Genomic DNA, 23566 nt, shown 5'->3' on the forward strand with positions numbered 1-23566 from the left:
ATGAGTATGAAATTCAATAAGTGCCTTTTTGGTCACAAGAAGAAAAACAATTCTAAAGCCAATTCTACTTTTCAAAGCGATGAAGCGTCATCGTTTTCTATTAATGTGACAAGCATGATCCAAGAGCTTGAAAGAGTGTCCAAACAGTTAAACTACTCTGATCTTGAGTTGAAGAAAGAAGAGGCTAGTGTTTCATCATCTAAATGTGATGATCCAAAGAACCAAGCTTTGGAGAAGCTAGAGTTCATCTTATCGACAGAATTCAAGGTTGACAAAAATGGGTTTATCTCTGCAGAGGAGATCTTGAGGGTGATGAGGAAAAGAGGTCGTGAGTATTTGATCAAAGAGTGTGAGAATATCATCAGAAACTTGGACCCAAACGCAAATGGTATGATTAAGTTTGAAGAGTTTAAGCGCAAACTTATGGCTCTTGGTTCGTATGTTGTTGAAGTTTTGAAAAATCCATAGCTAAATCTTCGCTACCGATAGGAATTGTCAAACATTGAGACTTCTTATCAATAAAAATGTGATAATAAAGTTGCTATTGTCATTAGTGTTGTTGTTTTTTTTAATCATTTGATTATGATTAGTTTAATCTAACTAAATATAAAAACATTTTTGTGTAATTTATTATTGTTATTATTATTAATTATGATTTTAGAATTTTATTTAATTTTGCATAAATTTTACCATAAAAATTATGAGAAAATATATCCTTATTAATTTATTAACTCGGAGAAAATAAAATAGTATTGATCATAAATTTAAATCATGTTACAACTGAAGTAATGAATGCCACCACATTAATTATAATAAATGTAAATTAAATATTATTTATAACTTCCATTAATACTCGTCAATGGAAACCATTAATGTTAATTATGAGTTTCATTAATATCCATTAATGGAATAATAATGGAAGCCATTTGGAAAACCTATAAAAAGGCTTCCCACCCCTTGTAATATGTATTCCCTAAGCAAGAAAGAAATTTCTTTCTCTCATTCTCTCAACTTTCTCAAATTTCTTTTGTGATTTCTTCTTCCCTATTATATATTATTATCAAAATAATATATAATTTATCTCTACTACTTTATTTGTGTTCCATTTATCCTTATTTTACAACATATTATCAACACGAATTGCTTTGAAGGTAATTCTTATATCTTAAACTTGAAGTTATTTATATATATAATAAAATTTTATATATTTATATTATTGTTGATTTGTTTTGTTGCATATTGTTAAAAGTTATAAACAAATTATTTGATTTTGTTTATAATCAAAGTTATACTAATGCTATCAATTTATTATAACTGATTATAATAATGTTGTTTTGTCATATATCTGAAGTTATTTGACAATGTTGAATCTCACAAAACTTGAATTTGTGGCACTTGACATTTCGAGAAAGAACTATCTATCTTGGATCCTTGATGCTGAAATACATTTTGATGCAATGAATCTTGGAGCTACGATCAAAGAAGGAAATCAAACATCCCTGCAGGATTGTGTAAAAGCATTTATTTTCCTTTGACATCACCTTCATGAAGGTTTAAAAAATGAGTATCTTATGGTAAAAAACCCTTTTACTCTATGGAGTAATTTGAAAAAATATATATGACCACTAGAAAACTGTGATTCTCTCAAAAGCTCGATATGATTGGATGCACTTGAGGTTGCAAGATTTTAAAACTATTAGTGAATATAAGTCCACACTTTTCAAAATCAACTCTCAATTAAAGTTGTGTGAAGAAAAAAATCACAGAAAAAGACATGATAGAGAAAACTTTTACTACCTTTCATGCCTCGAATGTGCTCCTGTAGCAACAATATCGAGAGCATAGATTTACAAATTATTCTAAATTAATATCATGTCTTCTTGTTGCTAAACTAAATAATGAGCTTTTGATGAGAAATCACCAGTCTCGTCCCACTGGATTTGAACCATTCCTTGAAGTGAATACAATATTGTCCCAAACTTGTGGACGTAGACAAGGACGAGGATGGGGACGTGGTTGTGGTCGTGGAAAAAATCCCCGATACCATGTTTCTTATAGTAATAATTCATCAAATTCTCAGAAAAGAAAAGCCTCATTGCACCATCAGAAGTGGAATAATATTGAGGCAAAACAAGAAAATGGGAAGTGTTTACAAGATAAACCTCCTAAGAACCATGAGAATGATTGTTATATATGTGGTATGAAAGAGTATTGGTCGCATACCTGTCGTATGCCCAAACATTTGGTCGATCTTTACCAAGCATTAATAAAAGCAAAAAGAAAAGAAATGGAGATGAACTTTACCGATAGTGATGGATTGGACCTAACCTACCATGACATTGATTTCTTTGGAGGTCTCAATGAAAAAACAGACCATTTAATAAATGATGAGAAGATTAACATTGATTAATGTTACTTCATATATCAAATAATATAGAGTTATGTCTTATATTTACATTTGATTTTATTTTGTTATTTACATTATGCCTTGTTTTTTTTTTAATATTAGTTATATCTAAAATCCATGTGTTATTTGGTCTCAAGATGAATGAGGATGATGTATGTCTCGCAAATTGTGGAACCACACACACAATTCTTCAAGATAAAAGATATTTCCTTGAAATGACATTAATAAAAGCTAATGTAAGTACCATATCTGGTACTACAAACTTAGTTGAAGGCTTTGGAAGAGCAAACACAACGCTACCAAATCGAACTAGATTCCATATAAATGACGCTTTATATTCTAGCAAATCCAAAAGAAATTTGCTCAATTTTAAAGATATCCGTAGAAATGGATATCATATTGAAACTATGAATGAAGATAATGTAGAATATCTTTACATTAATTCCATTACATCTGGCCAAAAGCTTATAATGGAAAAACTCTCAGCTTTCTCATCTGGGTTGTATCATACAACTATAAACCCTATTGAATCATATGTTGTTATGAATCAGAAGTTCAACAACCCAAAAGTTTTCATCCTTTGGTATGACAGACTAGGTTACCCAAGGTCTTCAATGATGCGTCAAATAATTGAACACTCACATTAGCATCCATTAAAGAACCAGAAGATTCTTTTGCCCAATGAATACTCATGTGCTGCTGTGGACCTGCATTTTTCACGTGTGCCCCTACTCAATCGGTCAGACTCGCTTTTATTTGGTGAAAAATTAATTTTTAGAAAATTCTGAGTCACCACTTATTTTATTTTATTTTAAAGGGAAAATAAAACAAGAAATAAAACCCTAAAAAAATGACTCCACATTTTTGGAAAAACGTGTCTCGAAAAACCCGAGTCTAGGTCCGGGGATCAGGTTACCTATTGGGTAGGTACCTCTAAAAGGTAGCACTCCCCTAAGCCATACAAAGGTCTTTATTGACTAAGTTAAGAGAAATGTGACAATCAATTGATTAATTGAGGATATCTAGGTAGACTAAGGTGACTTAAAAAAAACTAGCATGCCAAACAAGATCAAATCATAATAAAGTAGAGTTAGGATGCGTACCCGAACCGTTTCTCAAGCGCTATCATAAAACATCAGAGTTAGTATAGAAATATAACACACGACATGTCTTTAATCATAGCGAATCAAGCATACATCTAAGCACCTAAGGATCATATCAAGCATAAATAAGGCTCACAACAACATGCATGTTCATGAAATCCCGAAAAGTAAAGATAGTGAGCATACCTGGATAGCATGCATAATTTATAAGATTCCTCCAAAAAGGCTAGAGTGGTTAGGACAAGTATATATCATATAATATCTTTATTATGTCTAATATATAGTACCAAATCCAAAAGTGAACCAAGGTAAGTCAAATGACTCCAAAAGCAGATAACAAATTCAAGCAAGTACTAAGTCATCAACATGCATATGGTAAAGGGAGCATCACAAAACAATTGCTAAAAAATGTCTTGGAGTGGAATTTAATCACAAAAATTTCTGGAAGCAACTCCTACATATATAAAACAAGATACCAAAATCCAAACACTCATTCGAATGAAAAATTGTAGCAAAGACACTCAAAAGTTCCAGAAGGTCTAGATTAGGTAAAAAAATATGTGACATGCATAAACGAATTTTTTAAAAATAATAAGACATCACATAAATTCGTACAAAAAAAAATCACATACATCGTTCAAGGTATCTATATCACAAGGAAAATAAATTTAGGGTCAGGTAGTACTCAAAAATACTTTTAAAACCCTCCAACTTAATCAGATGTCTAGATTCCATCATGCACAGTGGGTACAACTTTGAAAACTCATATCTCCCTCAAAGAGGCATATTTTTTAATATTTTATATGTTTAAAATCAATTTCAAAAATCCTAGAATTGAGGAAAAATATTGAATCAAATATAAAAAGTCGTTTGGTATTTTATTTTTACAAAAAGATCTTGGGTGTCTAGAACTGGGTGAAAGCGGAGCCCCCCTAAAGCTCATTTATATCTTCTATTCCAGAATGGATTTCTAACTCAAACAAACTTTAAATTCAAGTTCAAGAAGTGAGGAAAATCATTCAAGTTTTGGAGAATTTTGAAAAAAAACATTTCAAAGTTGCTAAAATGAATTTTAAATCTAAAGGGTTAGTGGCTGAGTGAAAACTGGTAGCAAGGAAAAGTTTTGAAAAAGTTTCTTATGTAGGGGTTTCACTAATTCCATATGTATGCAACCATTTTAATCCTTTTTTTCCTCCAAAAATATTTTTCTTACCTTCTTTAACTGCACATGCCTTAGTGAGAGTTGAACGACAACCCTCATTCTCTTGTCAAACAATAAAAACGAAACTAAAAAGAATAAAACCAAAAAAGAGTTAGCAATGTTGCAACATATAAAAGAATAAAGTAAAATGAAATAAATAAATAAATAAAGTAAAACAAAATAATTAAATAAAATGAAATAAAATGGTCAATCCTATGCGGGCCATGCAGGTCATTACGACTATGTGAGTCATGCAAGAAACGTTAAAAAAGTCTAATAGGCCAAGTGTGCCTAAGAGGGCTTAGGTTAACCTAAACGGGCCTAGGGTGAGACAAGGTGGGCCTAACTAAGTCTAACCTAAAGTGCACCTAAGTGAAGCCCAATCTAAACTTGAAGGGCAGCCAAGGTCATAATGTGGAGCTGGATAAACCCTTCAACCAAAGTCCCCAAAGTGGCTCAGAAAAAGGTAAGCAGTATGAGTAGCAATAGGGCACCAAGGAACTACTGTGGAGCACTGGAAGTGAACTTAAAGACATGTGCTAAAGGGACAAAATGGAGGGTCTACAAATATGCCCCTCTTTGGTAGAGATCACGAGTGTAAGGAATGTAAGTTGAAATACGAATAATGAGTGAAACGAAGTGAACTGTATTGAAGAACTAAAGAAGGACCAGAGATTTTGTCCTAGCACATGACGAGAGTAAGGTCGGAACATGGGGCTGTAACAACAAGGATGGAACAACTCTACGTGGAGGGGGATGGTAGTAAAGAGAGAAAGGTATGTGATGAGTAACACAAAGATGGAAATAGGTGAAAATGATAACTCAAAGTCATGGATGAGATGAATAACTATAGGTCATGGACAAGATGAATGACTTTGGGTCAGAAATAGAATAAATGACTCTGGGTCGTGAGCTCAGGGCTCTAAATGCTAAGAATGACTTTGGGTCATAAATGAAGTGAACGACTCCTGGTCGTGAGTTTAGGGCTCTAAATAGAAAGAATGACTCTGGTTCATAAATGAGAAAAATGACTTTGGGTCATGAGCTCAGGGCTCTAAATAGAAAGAATGACTCTGGGTCATAAATAAGAAGAATGACTCTGGGTCATGAGCTTAGGGCTCTAAATGGATAGTCGATCAAGATGCTTTCCGGCTTATGATGCCGGGTCGAGGCCACTCGCAAGTGGCTAGAATAATGAAAACGAAACATCTTGGGGATGTGAATGATGCAAATGACTCCGGGTCGTGAGCTTAGGGCTCGAAAAGCTGTGAATGACTCTGGGTCATCATGCAATGAGTAACTCAAGGTTACGATGAATAGCTCAGGGCTACGTGAACATGAATGACTTTGGGCCATGATGGAATGGGTAACTCAAGGTTACGATGAATAGCTCAGGGCTATGGATGGAATGAATGACTCTGGGTCATGATGCAATGAGTAACTCAGGGTTACAATGGATAGCTCAGGGCTATAAGCTCCGGGCTATATGACTGATCGACTAGAAGAAGAGTGCGATACGCAAACTCCAGGTCAAACCACTCATGGGCAACCAAATGATGAAAGCTCAGCTTAGGGTTGGAAAGACTCCGGGTCTTAAGGAAATGATAGCTCAAGGCTACCAGGCTCAGGGCCTAAGAGAAGAAAGATAGTTCAGGGCTATAAGACTCAGGGTCTAGAAGAAAAGGATAGCTCAAGGCTATAAGACTCAGGGTCTAGAAAGAATGAATAACTCAGGGTTACGAGACTTAGGGCCTAGAAAGAGTGGATAGCTTAGGGTTATAAGATTCAGGGTCTAGAAGGAAGAGATAGCTCAAGGCTATAAGACTCAGGGTCTAGAAGGAATGGATAGCTTAGGGCTAAAAGACTCAGGTTCTAGAAGGAGTGGATAGCTCAGGGATATGAGGCTCAGGGCCTAGAAGGAATAGATAAAGAAAACCAACTCGAAAGTGGATAGGAAGTAAATGGGCTCAAAGTTGTGTACTCAACATGCCAAGAGTTGGACTACTGAACTCAAGAATGGAAATATGCCCCAATATCTAGGGTGCTCACACTACTGAAACAACCAGTAAATCAATCATCTATTGGAATCAATGGGTTAGGAAATCGAGCATCACGACAAACCTTTGAAAAAATCTAGGCTGAAGGAATTCTCTGTTTGAAAAACTGCTTTGTCGATAAATCTCAAAAGGTAAATCTCAAAGCATGTATATCGTGGCTCATTTACAAGCAAATCTCAAAGTGCACAAAATAATGCTCAGTTGGATAATCCAATCTGCAAGGTAATAATGACAAAAACAAATCCATCTCATGAACATCTAGCTAAAAGATCCACCCATGCTCATCGGGTGAAACCTGATGTGATCTATCTTTATCTCAACAAATCCATGTAGGGAGATCCTGATACAATCAATCGTTAGAAGCTCTAGACTAGTACTCAATCTAAAACCAAGTTGTCCACTGTCTCAATCTCAAGGATACTCAAAGAAAATGGGAAAATATGCCACAGTATAATATCTGATGTCAAAGTCATGAGGTAATTACCCAACACTAATCATCCATCTTCATACCATTGCCCAAACAAAATCTCACCAAGGAGAGGGGAATATGCCCCAGTATGGTATCTGATGTCGAAGTTGTGAGGTAAACAACCAACAATGATCATCCATCTATGTACCGTTGCCTGAACATGATCTTACCAAGGAGAAGGGGGAGTATGCCCCAATATGGATATCTGATGTTGAAGTCGTGAGGTAAACAACCAACAATGATCATCCATCTATGCACAATCTCATCAAGGAGAGGGGAGTATGCCTCGATATGGATATTTGATGTACGATAAAGAATTTGTAAAAATAAATCAAACATCTCTATAACCATAGATAGGAATAGTCATACCATCCAATAACAACTAGGAACCTTAGAGAAAATGGGAAATATGCCCCAGTATGGATGTCTGATGCACAACAAAAGGATGAATCCGATATCATCAATGAACTGTCTCCAAACTCAAAAATCCATCAAACATCAATATGCCAAGCATGAGAGAGACCACAATAACGACTATACTTCAGCCAATCTACAAAAGTCTGTCCAAGTGAAGATTGTCAAAGATAACATCTAATCTCATGGCCTCGGGGTGGTCTTAAGACACGGGACGTAATGTAGGCCAAGATGATAGAGTGAAAGAGATGAAGGGAAACTAGGCTCAAATACCCAATGATCAAACCCATACCCTCGTGCACAAGATGTAATGCATAGAAAAAATCTCATGAGCGATGGACCTTAAGGTAACCAAAGGAAATGTCAATGGCGAAACAAGAGAAATGATGAGTGGTCAAACTATTAATGAAACATGTGAATGATGTGAAGAAGACATCAAATCAGTAATGTGTATCAATATGTAGGGAATGGATAAAAAGCGGAACGAAGATCTGGAAAGAGGTGATGAGATACGAAATAAGGCAATGAGAAAGTGTAATGAATGATGATCAACCCATATTAGTACAATAAGGGAAAGTTATATCACCAATGATGGAATAGCGGATAAGACAATGATCCAGAGACCCTAGTAAAAAGGTCACTCATCCCTCATACCTAATACATATCAACCATGATCTAAGAAGTATAGAATCTCATAGAACTCTCACATGAACCCTCAACACTCCAAATGCATAACAAGAGTGGCTCAAGGAGTGAAAACTCATGAAAATTTCACAAGAACCCATAATGACAAATATACCCAATAGATAGACCTCGAAAGGTAACATAAGTGCCAATGGAGCAAGATACCATACACAAATATATCATTGCGGTTTTTTTTTTTTTTTTTTTTTTTTTTTGCGTATGCTCTTATCATCAATAAATCGAACTCCAATGGGAAAAATATAAGGAATGAACAAACTCTCTCAAACCATTGATGAATACATGAACCCCATCCGATGAGACAACCTCTCAAACTAAAATCTCCGAATCAATGCCAAATGATGGGATGAATGGAGTGATATGACTGCCTTTTTTGCACAAAGATGCGAAGAATCATCAACCCAAGGAAAAGAAGAGATAAGAAGAAGCAAATAATGATAAAAACAAGAAAGAGAATGAAAATATGATGATAATAAAATAAAACAAATAAGATAATAAGGATATGGTAACTAGAATGAGAATATATGCCTAATAGTGTAAAGCTCATGAGACTTTCCTATCAAAGCATGCATATACAGCAAAGGGTCCCAACCCGAGTGTAGAAACGATAATCAAGGCTATAAGAAAGAAATAAAGCTATGACATACCACATGAGGCTCAATAGGCTAGCAACGGTCTAATATATTAATAAAGGTGATAAGGTGTAAGGCTTAACCAAAATGATGGCCATCCATCATGCGATCATAATCTCAAACGTAATACTTCTTCAGCTGATCCACATTGGTAGGCTTTGAAAACTGGTTTCCATCTAAGTCGGTCAACCATGTAGCCCCTTTTGGAGTCAACTATCGAAAAACATAAGGCCCACTCCAACTAGGTCTGAACTTTTCTCTAGGGTCTCCAACCATACCTCTGAGGATCCTCAAAACCAAATCCCCTTTTTGTAATGGTCTAGGCTTAACCCGTTTCCTGAAGACACGAGCCATTTTCCTCTAATAGGCCTGAACATGATCTGTTGCTCTCAATCTCTTCTCATCTAAAAGGTTAAGCTAATCAAATCGAGCCTAAGCCCACTTTGTCTCAGAAATCTGCTGCTCAAGGGCTACTCTCAATGAACCCATCTCTGTCTCGACTAGCAAAACAACCTCCATACCATACACTAGAGAGTAAGGTGTAGCTCCTGTAGAGGTACGATATGCCCACAATGCAAAAGTGAGTTTCTTTGACCAATCCCGAGAAATTTCAACCATTTTCCTCAAAATCCTCTTAATATTCTTATTTGCAGCCTCTACTGCCCCATTTTTCTGTGGCCTATATGTAGAAGATCTATGATGTCAGATGCCATACTTCTGCAACAAAGTATCTACATAAGCTCGGAAGTGCACCCCTCTATCTGAAATCAACTCATAAGGAACCCCATAGCAGCAAATGATGTGTGATCTAATGAAATTGGCAACTCTAGTAGATGTCAACCTCGCATATGATGCAACCTCCACCCATTTGGTGAAATAATCTATGGCGACTAGGATGAACTCATGACCAATGGAAGATTTTGGTGAAATATTCCCAATAATATCAATACCCCATACTGAAAATGGTCAGGACGAGGTCAAAGCGTGTGACTCTGATGGCGGTGCGTGTACGAGATCACCATGAATCTGACATTCTAGGCATTTCTAAACAAACTGGCAACAATCTGTCTCCATAGTCAACCAGAAATAACCCGTCCTCATAATTTTACGGGCCAGCATGCATCCTCCCATATGCGGACCACGAACTCCTGCATGAACCTCTCTCATCACTCGGTCTACAGAGGCTTGATCTAAACACAACAGAAGCATACCATCAGCTGATCATCTGTATAAGGTATCTCTACAAATCACAAATCTAGTGGCCAAATTCCTCAGTACTCTCTGATCCTTGGTAGTGGCTACCTCATGGTATGTGTCAGATCTAAAAAACTGATAAATGTCATAATACCAAGGTAAATCATCTTGGACTTCCGTCTCTCCAATCAAACAACGGTAGATGGGTGTAGACCTCAACTCAATCAACAATGGACGTACAACTACATCAATCAAAATGTCCACAAAAGAAGCTAGGGTAGCTAAAACGTCGACAAATCGGTTATGATCTCTAGGCAAATGAACATATCTCAAGTCATCAAATCTTGCAACTAGAAACTCCACATAAGTGTGATACGACCTAAGCTTCACATCCCTAGTCTTCCAGTCTCCTTGAATCTGTCTGAGTACCAGGTTATTGTCACCAAATACCTTCATCTGTCTAATGTCAAGCTCCAATACAGTCTCCAAACCAAGGATACAAGCTTTATACTCAACTATATTATTCGTGATAGGATGTCGATCAGGGAATGCCAAACGAATAGACCTCAGAATATGATCACCTTAAAGGGATACCAACAGAACACTTATCCCATACTCTGACTGATTGGCTGCACCATCGAAGTACATGCACCATCCTGATAAGTTAGTAATAGCAACAAACTCCTCATTTGGAAAATCATCATCAACTGGTCTATCCTCAAATGTCGGTAGCGAGGCTAAGTGATCGGCGACAATACTTTCCTTAATAGGCTTTTGAGAAACATACTGGATATCGAACTCTATCAAAAACATGAGCCATCTCATCAGTCTACCAGTCAATGCAGGTCTATAAAATAAGTATCTCAACTGATCTAGGCGGGATATCAAATGCACTGAATACTCTGTCATATAATGTATCAATCTCCTGGTAGCCCAAACTAGTGCTAAGCAAAGGCGTTCAATCATAACATATCTCATCTCATACTCCAACATCCTCTTACTCAGATAGTAAATAGCTCTTTCTGTTCCTAAGTCATCAATTTGAGCTAACATACATCCCAAGGCCATGTCTGAAACTGACAAATACAGAAAAAGTGGACGTCTCGGCCTAAGAGGCACTAAAACAGGAGGAGAAAGCAAATACTCCTTAATCTTCTCAAATGCAAGCTGACAATCATCATTCCAAACTTTAGGTTGGTTCTTCCTCAAAAGACGAAAGATAGGCTCACATATGTATGTCAATCTGGCGATGAAACAACTGATGTACTGTAACTTGCCTAGAAAACCCCTGATCTCTTTCTTAGTCTTCGGCGTAGGCATGTCAAGTATGACTTTGATTTTATCTGAGTCGACCTTTATGCCTCGCTCACTGACCATATGTCCCAATAATTTCCCAGAAGTCACTCCAAAGGTGCACTTCTTGGGATTCAACCTCAATCTAAACTTCCGGATCCTCTCAAAGAATCTCTCTAGAGCCTTTAAGTGATCTGTTCTACCTCGGGATTTCACAATCATATCATCCACATAAACTTTAACATCCCTATGCATCATGTCATGAAACAAAGTAGTAGCGGCCCTCTGATAAGTGGCTCCTGCGTTTTTCAACCCAAATGGCATAATCCTGTAACAGTAGCTACCCCACTCAGTAATAAAGGTTGTCTTCTCCATATCCTCCGGAGCCATCAAAATCTGATTATACCTTGAAAACCCATCGATGAAAGACAACATCGAATGGTCTGTGGTACTATTGACCAACAAATCAATGTGTGGGAGAGGAAAGTCATCTTTAAGGCTGGCTTTATTAAGATATTTGAAGTTAACACAAACTCTAACTTTGCCATCCTTTTTAAGAACAGGGACGACATTAGCCAACCACTCTAGATATTCAACCACTGATATGAATCCAACACTGAGCTGTTTCTGAATCTCCTCTTTCACCTGCAGATTCCAACGTGGATGCAACCGTCTCAATTTCTACTTAATTGGTCTGGCATGTGGTAGGATAGGTAAGTGGTGTTGAACTATAGAGGGATCAAGACCAGACATGTTCTCATAAGACCATGCAAAGACATCCACGTATGACCTGAGTAAATAAATAAACCTATCTCTCTCATTTGTAGATAGGGGTGAACCAATCTTCAGCTCTCTAGGTTGATCCTCTATGCCAAAATCAACAGTCTCAACATCCCTTGTAACAAGTGAAACTCTCTCATCCATGGGATCGAAGTCATGATCAAAAGAGTCATTATCTGAATCGGGTTGCGCAATCTCATCATCTATATCAAATATTTGTGAAGTGGGTGAGTGGGGTACAAATGAGATATTATCACAAAAGACGGGCGAATACTCAAAAAGACTCAAATCCATAAATGAAGCAATAGAAACATTGTCAGAGCGGGAGACAAATCCTGATAAAACATCAAAAGAAAGAGATGGGTTCACAAGGTCAAACGCTCCCTCAATTGGGTTAACAGTGCCCTCAAACAGGCTACTATCATCCTCTAGAAGCTCTAGAATAGGAATAGTCTAGGTCCCCTTAAGAACCTCAATGGTAGACACCCCAAACATATCAAATGGTGAAACAGGCTGAAATTGAACAATACTGGTAATCTGGCTCATGGTTATCATGTCCATCTCATCTCGGTACTAATCACGGGGAACAACTCCATCAATCATCTCAATAGGATCAACAATCACTCCATCATCAGTGATCTCCTCTGGAAAGCATAGAGACACCAGGCTAGTTCGATCTGGAGACGTAGGAGTAATCGCCATAGGAAAATAAGTGTTGGGAGCCCCATCACTCAACTGTAACTGGAAAATATATGCTGAAGCTCGGTCTCTCTATCTGTATGAACCACAATATCAATCTCTTCTGACAAAGGTCGAATATCTGATCCTCTAACAAAGTAGTTGACCAAACTCATCCTATAGGATCGAATAGGATAATCAAATGGTATGTGGGATAAATGGGCCCTCACCATCTTCTTGCACAACTGTGCCATGTAACGGTAATTAGCCTCAATAGGAATGAACCCAAGTCCAAATGTCGTATCATGGTCAATGACAACTATAAACTCGTTGGGTCCTTGTTGACGTCGTCATAACCCCATGCCAGTAGAAGAGTCATACCCCTCATCATATCAAGAACCATTGTGCTTATCAAAAGACATAGCTACAAAATCTCTACAAAAATCCTCAATCTCAAGAGTCTGTATCTCATCAAAAGTAAACTCAGTCAGAAATAGGTCATCCTCACTATGACTGATTTGAAGTACTAGCTCAGAAGAGGCAAATATATCTCTGGTAGACCGTACCATGATGACCTGCCCATCATGAATGAACTTCACTTTTTGATGAAGGGAAGAAGGAATAACTCCAGCTCTATGAATCCATGGTCGGCCTAATAGCAGGTTAGAGGATGTAGGAATCCTCAAAATCTGGAACAAAGTAGAGAATGTGGTTGGACCAATATGCAAATCAATCACCAAGGTACCCATAACCTCCCTCTTGATGCTATCATATGCTCTGACTGTCTGAGTAAAATGACCAAAATCTAAAGGTGCAAAACCAAGGGCTATAGCAAGGGCTAAAGGGCAGACATTCAGGGATGAACCATTGTCCAGCAGGACAGATGGGACTCTATGGCCTAAACAACAAACTGTGATATATAGAGGGCGTACGTGGTCTGAACCCTCAAGTGGCAAGTCATCATCTGAAACACAATGCAAGTGGCCCTGTTGGCCGTCATCATATGAATCAATCCCTCTGGAGTGGTGGTAGTCTTTACTGTAATCTGACTTAAGGCTCAAATCAAAACATCTCTATGAGTACTGGATGATGCTAATAAACTCCAAATGGAAATACGAGCCTGAGTGCTCTGTAGCTGTCTCAAAACTTCATCATCCTTTCTCCTAACCTCCTCATGAGAGGCTGCACCCTCAAACGGTCTGACTGTTGGTGGTGGTGGTTGAGCTCTCCTCTCACTACAAGTCACAATATGTATCTCTCTCCCCTCTAAATTATCATCCTCTGGCCATAAAGTGAATGGGACAAAAGTATCCTAACATCCGATAACCAAGGGTATAGAATGAGTCAATTGGAATGGTGTCTCGTCTGGGATCAAACTGAATGGTGTAGGAGTCTGAGGACCCAATCAAACCCCATCAACCTCATAACTGTCATGTAAAACACTCGGCTCGGGTAATTCATGAAAGGATCTCACTTTTGCTAAACTTTTAGGCTGATCAAGTCATACGACATTTTGGCGAATTGTCTTATTTGTTCCAGTTTGTTTTACTTGTTCCCATTCTTTTGTTCCTTGTTACATCAACATTTCTAGCTTGTTAATTACATGACATTGTCATAGGACAACAGATTGTAGCAGTCCACGGGGTTTCAAACATGGCATCTCTCTTGAAGGTTATGAATGAAAAAGTTTCCTAAGCTTTGCTTGTCTTTGTTAGGTAAACCAGGTACATCCATTTAGATTGCTTCCCACCTTTTCATGCCCATGTAGAATGAAAACCAGAAAAGATTCAGACCACTATCCAAAATTTCCTAATTGTAGCTGGGGTCATCAAGTTACTATGGCTAGTTCTTCTCTATCGTTTTAAACCCAACATATTCAATCATTGGTTACACTGACAAAAATCTGTTTCCATTTTTTTTTTTTTGTAGTTGAATGATGCATGAAAATCCATCATAATCCCTTTCTTTTTTCTCTTGCATTTTGGAGAAGGAAAAAAAATGTGGTTTGGTTCTTTGTAAATTTTGTTTCCAATTCTGTATTGGTTAATTGAGCTACTATGGTGTGTTCTTTTTCATGGCTTGATAATTTTCAATTTTCTAGTACGTAGGCTATAGTTCTGGAAGCACCTCACCCATCTAATATTGGAGGGCCAGATTGCTGATTGTCCACTCTTGAAGCAACAAAGCAGGAAACTGTGAATCGTAAGTTTCCTCATCGATTCTTTGTTTATGGATATTTTTGTTTTTCCAAAGAGTAAGATGGATCCCTGTGTTTTTTGTTGGGTGTTGTGGTTTGCATATCAAGATAGGGATTTATTACAAGAACTATACTACTCTTGGGGGATTTGGATGCATTTTGAAGGAAGAAAGCAATGTTTAGTTGCGGGCTTAGAAATGCATGTAGACTTGGCACAAATTTGAAATTGGAATGATATGACCAAGTAAGTACGAAGGGATTGGCATTGTTTACTTGAAACATCTGGCTTGAATATGCAACTTTCTCAATTCAACCCTTATGGTTTTGTTTTGTTTGTTTTGGATTTCAGTATATGGACATGGTTTTATCTGAAACCTTGCAACCAATAATGAACGCGTGGATATCTCACAGGAACAATAGGTAGGAGAAAGATGATTGACCTCTCTGTCAGCAGTCAAAATCTATGCCAATATCCCGCATTTGAATCTTTGCTTCAGATGCTGCTTGTGCCCTTGAGACTAATGTGACAGTTGGAAATTGCTGTGTCCTTTGTGTTGGTTGTTAGGCCAGTTTTTATGGAGAGCAGGAGAACAACATCCCCAGTGAGTCTGAAAGTTTTTCCATTCTCTTCCCATAGGCTAACTCCCAATACAACAGCTTGGAATAGAACAAAAGCATGTGTAACAATGTCAGCTAGCTTTCTCAATGTATTTTAAAAATTGGAATTGCTCATCCTGTGTATCAGTTTTTGTCCACTGCTTTCATGGGCTGACCCCCAATACAATTGGTTCTCTTGTAGTGAAAGGAACATGCAATCAATGAAATGTTTGGATATAATAGCAGTGATTTGAACTTGTGACAAATATTGTAAAAGGAATCCAAGTTTTAAGGATTTCACCATGAAGTATCAATATCTAATACAATCATGCACTGTGAGCAACACTGATAACCATATACAAATCACATATTTTAAGAGAGGCAAATTAAACTTGCAAAGCCATCAAACTTTATTTTGAATATAGGTGGTATATTCCTCTTCAAACATGGTATTTCCTAAGTGTTGGCTGCAGTTTCAAACAAAAAAACTGGGGATGAATATTGAAGAGAAAACAAAGAGTAAACCTGAGAACAGAAGAGTGTTTCAGTCCACCAAAAACAGAGGACACTTCTTAACTCAGTCCACCAAAAGCAGAGGATACATTTTCACTCTATATATTTCTATTCTTTCTCTATGTACAATAAGGTTTAGCAGTGGATAGAGCTACTAAACCTTGCTTTTTTGGGACCTAAGACATAAGACATTACACCTAAACTAAGGGAGAGTGCATAGCTTAATGTGCTTTTCATGTCATCAACACAGCCACCCCAATCACTGTCACAATGGCTAATCAACTTCACTTCAACATTCCTGAAATTTTTTATTTAGAGCTTCATTGTACCTTGCAAATGTCTCAAAACTCTTTTTATTGTGCAAGATGTACATGACTAGGAGAATGCATGAGTCCAATCAAACTCTTGAAGTGAGTTTTCCTCCATTGTCTTTTTTCAACTTTTCATTCACAACTAAAGGACTAGATATAAGATGGCAACAATCCCATGTCACTCATTTCTTTTCTAAAATTTTCAACCATCTTTTCATTATTTTTGATAAAAATCAAATCATCAATATAAAGAGCAATAATAAGGATCTCTGAATTACCTTTGCTCCACATAAAGGGTAGGTTCACTCTTACTTCTATTGAAACCAATTTCAATTAAGTAGTTGCCAATTTGAGTGCACAAGCATGAAGAGTTTATTTCAAACCATATAAGAACCCATCCCCATTGTTGCTTCTCCCTCTTCATCTCTCCCTACACCATCAACTAAAGATTTAGGTCAACTTCCATCCTAAATCTTATTCCAATACCTTTTGTCAACTGTGCTTCTACCACCTCACCCTGTTGTCCTCCACCTATTAATAACCAATGATGAAAATATTAGTAATCACAAATATATCGGTACTTTAATTTTATAAATATATTAGATATAAATAAAATATATCAACAAATATTTTGACATAACATATTGGTTGAGTGAAAATTGATCAAAACTTATGGAAATATAAAAAAAAAAAAACTCTTAAGAATGAAATTAGAAGTATAATAGACATTTTAAAGTTGTTTTGTTGAAAAAATTAATTCATGTATGATATGATTTATGATATTAAATTTAATTATATCATATTGATTGATAAAAAATATGAATTTTGTAAGTGTATACTCATTATGAAGGTAAATTATTACAAATGTACTAATTGTGTGATTTAAATGTATTACTATGCTAAGTTAATTTACTTACATCTATTGAAAATATACTAATTTAAATTCAATGCTATACTAATTTAAAAATGTACTGAGTTAATTTATTCTCAATAGTTTATTATTACACTTGAATATCAAAATAAAATTAAATCAATATTTTAAAACTAAATTATTACAAATGTAATAATTATGTAATTCAAATATATTTATGATTTTTATTTAAAAATATAAGTACATTTTGACACAAAATATTTTTATTTAAAATTATTGATAATTTTATTTATGATTTTATATTTGTCTTATATTTAATTAGTATACAAAATAAATTATAAAACAATTAAAATGAACTTATTTATAATAATTTAATTTTTAACCAATACATCTCCAATATAAATTTTGGTGATTTTTTTCCATATATGACCGATTTTTTGTTTATATCACCAATATATTTGTGATTATCAATATATTTATCGATATTTTTGTCAATCGATATATCTTACCTATATATCTTATCCATCTTATTTAATACGGAGATATATCCCAATATTTTCATTGTTAATAACCATCCCATGATCACTCGTGCAAAAGACAACATCTCTAAGAAGGCTTTCCTTGCTCACCGACCAACTGAACCTCACTCTTATTCACAAGCTGCCAAGGATCAGAACTTCCAAGCTCCTAGTTTATCAACTTCCGAACCAAACTCTCCATTGTTCCCAAACCTGTGAGCTTGTGGGGGGATGATAGACTTCCAGAAACTACACCTAAAGATGCTTCCAGAAGTTACACCTAAAAATGCTTCCAGAAGTTACACCTGAAGCTGCAAGAAATTACAAAATGGCTTCACCATTGTTAGTTAGATATTGTTAAGTGGTTTAGAGGTTAGATGTTTAGTTCAACATTGTTGCAAGTTAGTTAGCTTACTGTGTATATAAACCTAAAGATGTTTAGTTACCAAGCAGAGTGAAATAATAATTTCATTAACTGAACCAATACCCACTACAATCAATCATCTTTATTGTCACACATCAATAATTTTACCCAATTAAGTTTCCCAACTTCCCACATGTTCCTCAATTTCTCACTTTTCAAAAGATTTACGGACCTGCTTTTTCTTTTTCTTTTCCGATTTTCTTTTTCTTTTTGGATTCTTTTCTTTTCTTTCTATGCTGCATGCAAGGCCCACCAGTAATCATATTGTTTTTGATGGGTGGCAAAAGTTCATATTGTGGTGTGTTTGAATATGTAGCGTCTTGAAAGTAAGAAATAATAGAAGTTTACTCGACTCAAATATTCTCCATTTAATAATGACATGATCCCTTACAATATCATGATATCATGCATTTAATAAATAAATTAAATTGAATTACATATAAATTGACTAATACGATTTTAACCCGTTAAATTATTAATGTGATATGATTCATTTAACTTGTTTAATAAATATATTAAATTAGATGATATATATGAATCGACATGATAATCTATTAATATGATTCTAACCCATCAAACTTTTAACATGATTTTGACTCGTTAAACACGTTAACGCTTTTATAAGTCATTAAATTTGTTCACATGATTACAATCAATTTAACCAATTTTCAATTTCAAATATAAATGTATTATTTTAAAATATTTTTTAATTGCTTTAATGTTTAAGATTATTTTTAAATATTTTAATGAATGTAATTATTTAATATCAATTATAATACATTTATAATATCAAGTATAAATGCATCAATTATTATCAAATCTAGTCTTCAGGTCACAGCAAACAAATGTATCAATAATATTTTACAAGAAGTAGACCCACCACCATCAATTATTTTTCCTTTCTCTCACACTACTTCGATAATGTTACCTAAAGTTTGCCAGCTGCCATCCGTGACCCCGTTCTCACTTTTCCCCTTGTTTTGGTATGCCCTGCAAATCCAACCAACATCATATTTTTCTCAGGGAACTGCTCTAGTCTTCACTTGTTTCCATCTCTCTATTGCCCTGCCCTTTGCTTTCTTAGTGGAAACAATGAAGGTTGTTGGAGAGGCTATTCTTTCTTCTGCCGTTGGATTGTTGTTTGATAAGCTGGGCTCGTCTGAGTTGCTCAAGTTTGCTCGCCAAGAGAATGTCTTTGCTGAACTCGAAAACTGGAGGAACGAACTGTTGCTTATCGATGAAGTGCTGGATGACGCGGAAGAGAAGCAGATTACAAGAAAGTCCGTGGAAAAATGGCTGCGTGATCTCAGAGACTTGGCCTACGATATGGAAGACGTACTGGATGAGTTTGCCACCGAGATGTTGCGGCGCAAGTTGATGGCAGAACGTCCTCAGGTGTCTACCACAAGTAAGGTACAGAACCTCATCTCCCTCATCTCAACTTTCCTTTCTAGTTTCATTCCTCTTGGTGGTGTTAATTTTAAAGTGGAGATGGGGTCCAAGATTAATGAAATCAGTAGACGGTTGGACGATATTTCAACTCGGCAAGCTAAACTGGGTTTGAAATTGGAGCTTGGGGTTGGGCAATGTGGGGAGACGTTTGCATCTGGAGGAAGAGCTTCTCCTTGGCAACGGCCACCCACGACATCTTTGATTAATGAACCTGTTCAAGGCAGGGATAAAGATAAGAAGGATATTATTGATTTGCTGTTGAAGGATGAAGCAGGGGAAGACAACTTTCGTGTACTTCCCATTGTTGGTATTGGAGGGACCGGCAAGACTACACTTGCCCAGCTCATTTGCCAGGATGAAGCTGTAATGAAGCTTTTTGACCCCATAGCTTGGGTTTGCATATCAGAGGAAAGGGATGTGGCGAAAATATCAAAAGCAGTTCTCCATGCTGTTTCTCCTAATCAAAATATAGATCTTATGGACTTCAATATAGTTCAACATAGCTTGGGAGAGATATTGACTCAAAAAAGGTTTTTACTAGTTTTAGACGACGTGTGGAACATAAACAGCTATGAGCAATGGAATAGTTTGCAGATCCCATTGAATTGTGGAGAAAAAGGAAGTAAGATCATAATAACAACACGTAATGCAAATGTTGCAAGATCAATGGGGGCATATGATCGCTGCTACAATCTCCGCCCTTTATCTAATGATGATTGTTGGTCTGTGTTTGTAAGGCACGCTTGTGAAGATGAAAATATTGATGTACGGAAAAAGTTGGAAACAATACATCCAAAAGTTACAAGTTGTTGCGGGGGTTTACCCTTAGCAGCAAGGGTGCTCGGTGGCCTTGTACGCTCTAAACTACATGATCACAAATGGGAAGATATATTGAATAACGAAATTTGGAGATTACCAAGTCAAAGGCGAGTGTTAAGATTAAGCTACTATCATTTGCCTTCTCATTTAAAGAGATGTTTTTCTTACTGTGCATTATTTCCCAAGGATTATGAATTTGAGAAGAAGGAACTAGTCTTGTTATGGATGGCTGAAGGCTTAATTCACCAATCAGAAGGAGATGAGCTTCAAATGGAAGATTTAGGTGCTAATTATTTTGATGAAATGTTATCAAGGTCATTTTTTCAGCCATCGAGTAATAACAAGTCAAACTTCATTATGCATGGCCTAATTCATGATCTAGCTAGAGATATTGCAAAAGAAATATGTTTTAGTTTGAAGAAGGATGAGATGAAGAATAACAAGCTACATATAATTTCTGGAAGGACTCGTCATGCATCATTCATTCGTAGTGAGAAAGATGTGCTTAAAAGCTTTCAAGTACTTAACAGAACGGAGCATTTAAGAACATTTGTGGCATTGCCGATCAATATAAATGATCAGAAATTCTACTTAACTACTAAGGTTTTTCATGACTTGTTGCAAAAGTTGAGACATTTGAGGGTGCTCTCCTTGAGCGGTTATGAGATAACTGAGTTACCAGATTGGATTGGTGATTTAAAACTCTTGCGATATCTTAACTTGTCTCATACTGCAATCAAATGGTTGCCTGAATCAGCGAGTTGTCTCTACAATCTACAAGCGTTGATATTATGCAATTGTATAAATCTTACTAAGTTGCCTGTGAATATTGGGAATGTGATTAACCTTCGCCATCTTGATATCAGTGGCTCAATTCAACTAAAAGAGATGCCTTCACGGTTAGGTGACTTGATAAATTTGCAAACATTGTCCAAGTTTATTGTGGGCAAACATAAAAGATCAGGAATAAACGAATTGAAGAGCTTGTTGAATCTTAGAGGAAAGCTGTTTATTTCAGGGTTGCACAATATTGTGAATATAAGGGACGTAAAGGAAGTCAACTTAAAAGGGAGGCATAACATTGAAGAGCTAACAATGGAATGGAGCAGCGATTTTGAAGATTCAAGAAATGAAACTAATGAATTGGCGGTCTTCAAGTTACTACAACCTCATGAAAGTTTGAAAAAGCTTGTTGTTGTGTGTTATGGTGGACTAACCTTCCCAAATTGGTTAGGAGATCATTCATTCACAAAAATAGAGCACCTGAGTCTCAAAAGTTGCAAAAAACTCACACGGCTACCACCGCTTGGGAGATTACCTCTACTCAAGGAGTTGCACATTGAAGGGATGGATGAAATTACATGCATAGGTGATGAGTTCTATGGGGAGATTGTGAAACCTTTCCCATCTTTGGAGTCTTTGGAGTTTGATAATATGTCAAAATGGAAAGACTGGGAGGAAAGCGAAGCATTATTTCCTTGCCTCCGAAAGCTTACAATAAAAAAATGTCCAGAACTGGTTAACTTGCCGAGTCAGTTGCTTTCCATTGTGAAGAAGCTTCATATTGATGAATGCCAAAAATTGGAAGTGAATAAATACAACAGGGGGTTGTTAGAAGGTTGTGTTGTTGATGTGCCTTCACTCACCCAGTTTTACATTGGGGGGACTTCAAGGTTAAGTTGTTTATGGGAAGCGATCGCTCCATCTTTAACAGCTCTAAAAACTTTGCAGATTAATCAATGTGATGATCAGCTGGCATGTTTGGGGAAGCATGGATCTGGACTGAAAAGGCTTGGTCGTCTTCGAAATTTAGAGATCACCAGTTGCAATGGAGTTGAATCCTTGGAAGGGCAAAGACTGCCTCGCAATCTTAAATATTTGATTGTGGAAGGGTGTCCCAACCTAAAGAAGCTGCCAAATGAATTAGGAAGCCTCACATTTCTTTTAAGGTTGAGAATTGAGAATTGCTCGAAACTTGTGTCATTCCCAGAGGCTAGTTTCCCACCAATGGTAAGAGCTCTTAAGGTGACAAATTGTGAGGGTCTCAAGTCACTGCCCCATAGAATGATGAATTACAGCTGTGTCCTTGAGTACTTGGAGATTAAAGGTTGCCCATCTCTTATTAGCTTTCCAAAAGGCAGGCTTCCCTTCACCCTTAAGCAGCTGCACATTCAAGAATGTGAAAAACTAGAGTCTCTGCCTGAGGGAATAATGCAGCAACCTTCAATTGGCAGCAGCAACACTGGTGGCCTTAAAGTATTGTCTATATGGGGATGTTCATCTCTCAAGTCCATTCCAAGAGGTGAGTTTCCCCCCACCCTTGAGACACTTTCGTTTTGGAAATGCGAGCAATTGGAGTCAATTCCAGGGAAGATGTTGCAAAATCTCACATCTCTTCATTTGCTCAACATATGTAATTGTCCAGAGCTGGTATCCTCCACGGAAGCATTTTTGACCTCCAACCTTAAATTACTTGCTATTTCAGAATGCCAGAATATGAAGAGACCTCTATCTGAGTGGGGCCTTTACACACTCACCTCTCTTACACACTTCATGATCTGTGGTCCATTTCCAGATGTGATTTCTTTTTCAGATGATGAGACTCAGCTTTTTCTTCCTACATCTCTCCAGGATCTTCATATAATTAATTTCCAGAACTTGAAATCCATAGCCTCCATGGGACTCCAAAGCCTCGTCTCTCTGGAAACTCTTGTGTTGGAGAACTGTCCTAAGCTCGAGTCTGTTGTACCAAACGAAGGACTGCCACCCACGCTTGCAGGGCTTCAAATCAAGGATTGTCCTATTCTAAAGCAGAGGTGCATCAAAGACAAAGGAAAAGATTGGCTCAAGATTGCCCAGATCCCCAAAGTTGTAATAGATGAAATTACACAACAATAAGGTAAGCCCGATTCACAGCACTCACTCCTAGTATCT

At 36.8% G+C, this 23566-nt stretch overlaps 2 protein-coding genes across 2 annotated transcripts; both read left to right on the forward strand.

Annotated features, from left to right (window-relative positions):
• Positions 1 to 468, forward strand: LOC104877904 (probable calcium-binding protein CML25). Its single transcript, XM_010647357.1, has one exon. The coding sequence runs from the start codon at positions 1 to 3 to the stop codon at positions 466 to 468; it is 468 nt and encodes a 155-aa protein (XP_010645659.1).
• Positions 469 to 19453: 18985 nt separating this feature from the next.
• Positions 19454 to 23530, forward strand: LOC132252552 (putative disease resistance protein At3g14460). The gene has a single exon (XM_059741983.1). It carries the CDS (start codon positions 19454 to 19456, stop codon positions 23528 to 23530), a length of 4077 nt encoding a protein of 1358 aa, XP_059597966.1.
• Positions 23531 to 23566: the final 36 nt, after the last annotated feature.

Source organism: Vitis vinifera, chromosome 13 (genome assembly GCF_030704535.1).
Source record: "Vitis vinifera cultivar Pinot Noir 40024 chromosome 13, ASM3070453v1".
Classification (NCBI taxonomy): domain Eukaryota; kingdom Viridiplantae; phylum Streptophyta; class Magnoliopsida; order Vitales; family Vitaceae; genus Vitis; species Vitis vinifera.

Bases quoted from the DNA above. Each gene is read 5' to 3' on its own strand.
- LOC104877904 (XM_010647357.1), top strand. From the start codon at position 1: ATGAGTATGAAATTCAATAAGTGCCTTTTTGGTCACAAGAAGAAAAAC.
- LOC132252552 (XM_059741983.1), top strand. From the start codon at position 19,454: ATGAAGGTTGTTGGAGAGGCTATTCTTTCTTCTGCCGTTGGATTGTTG.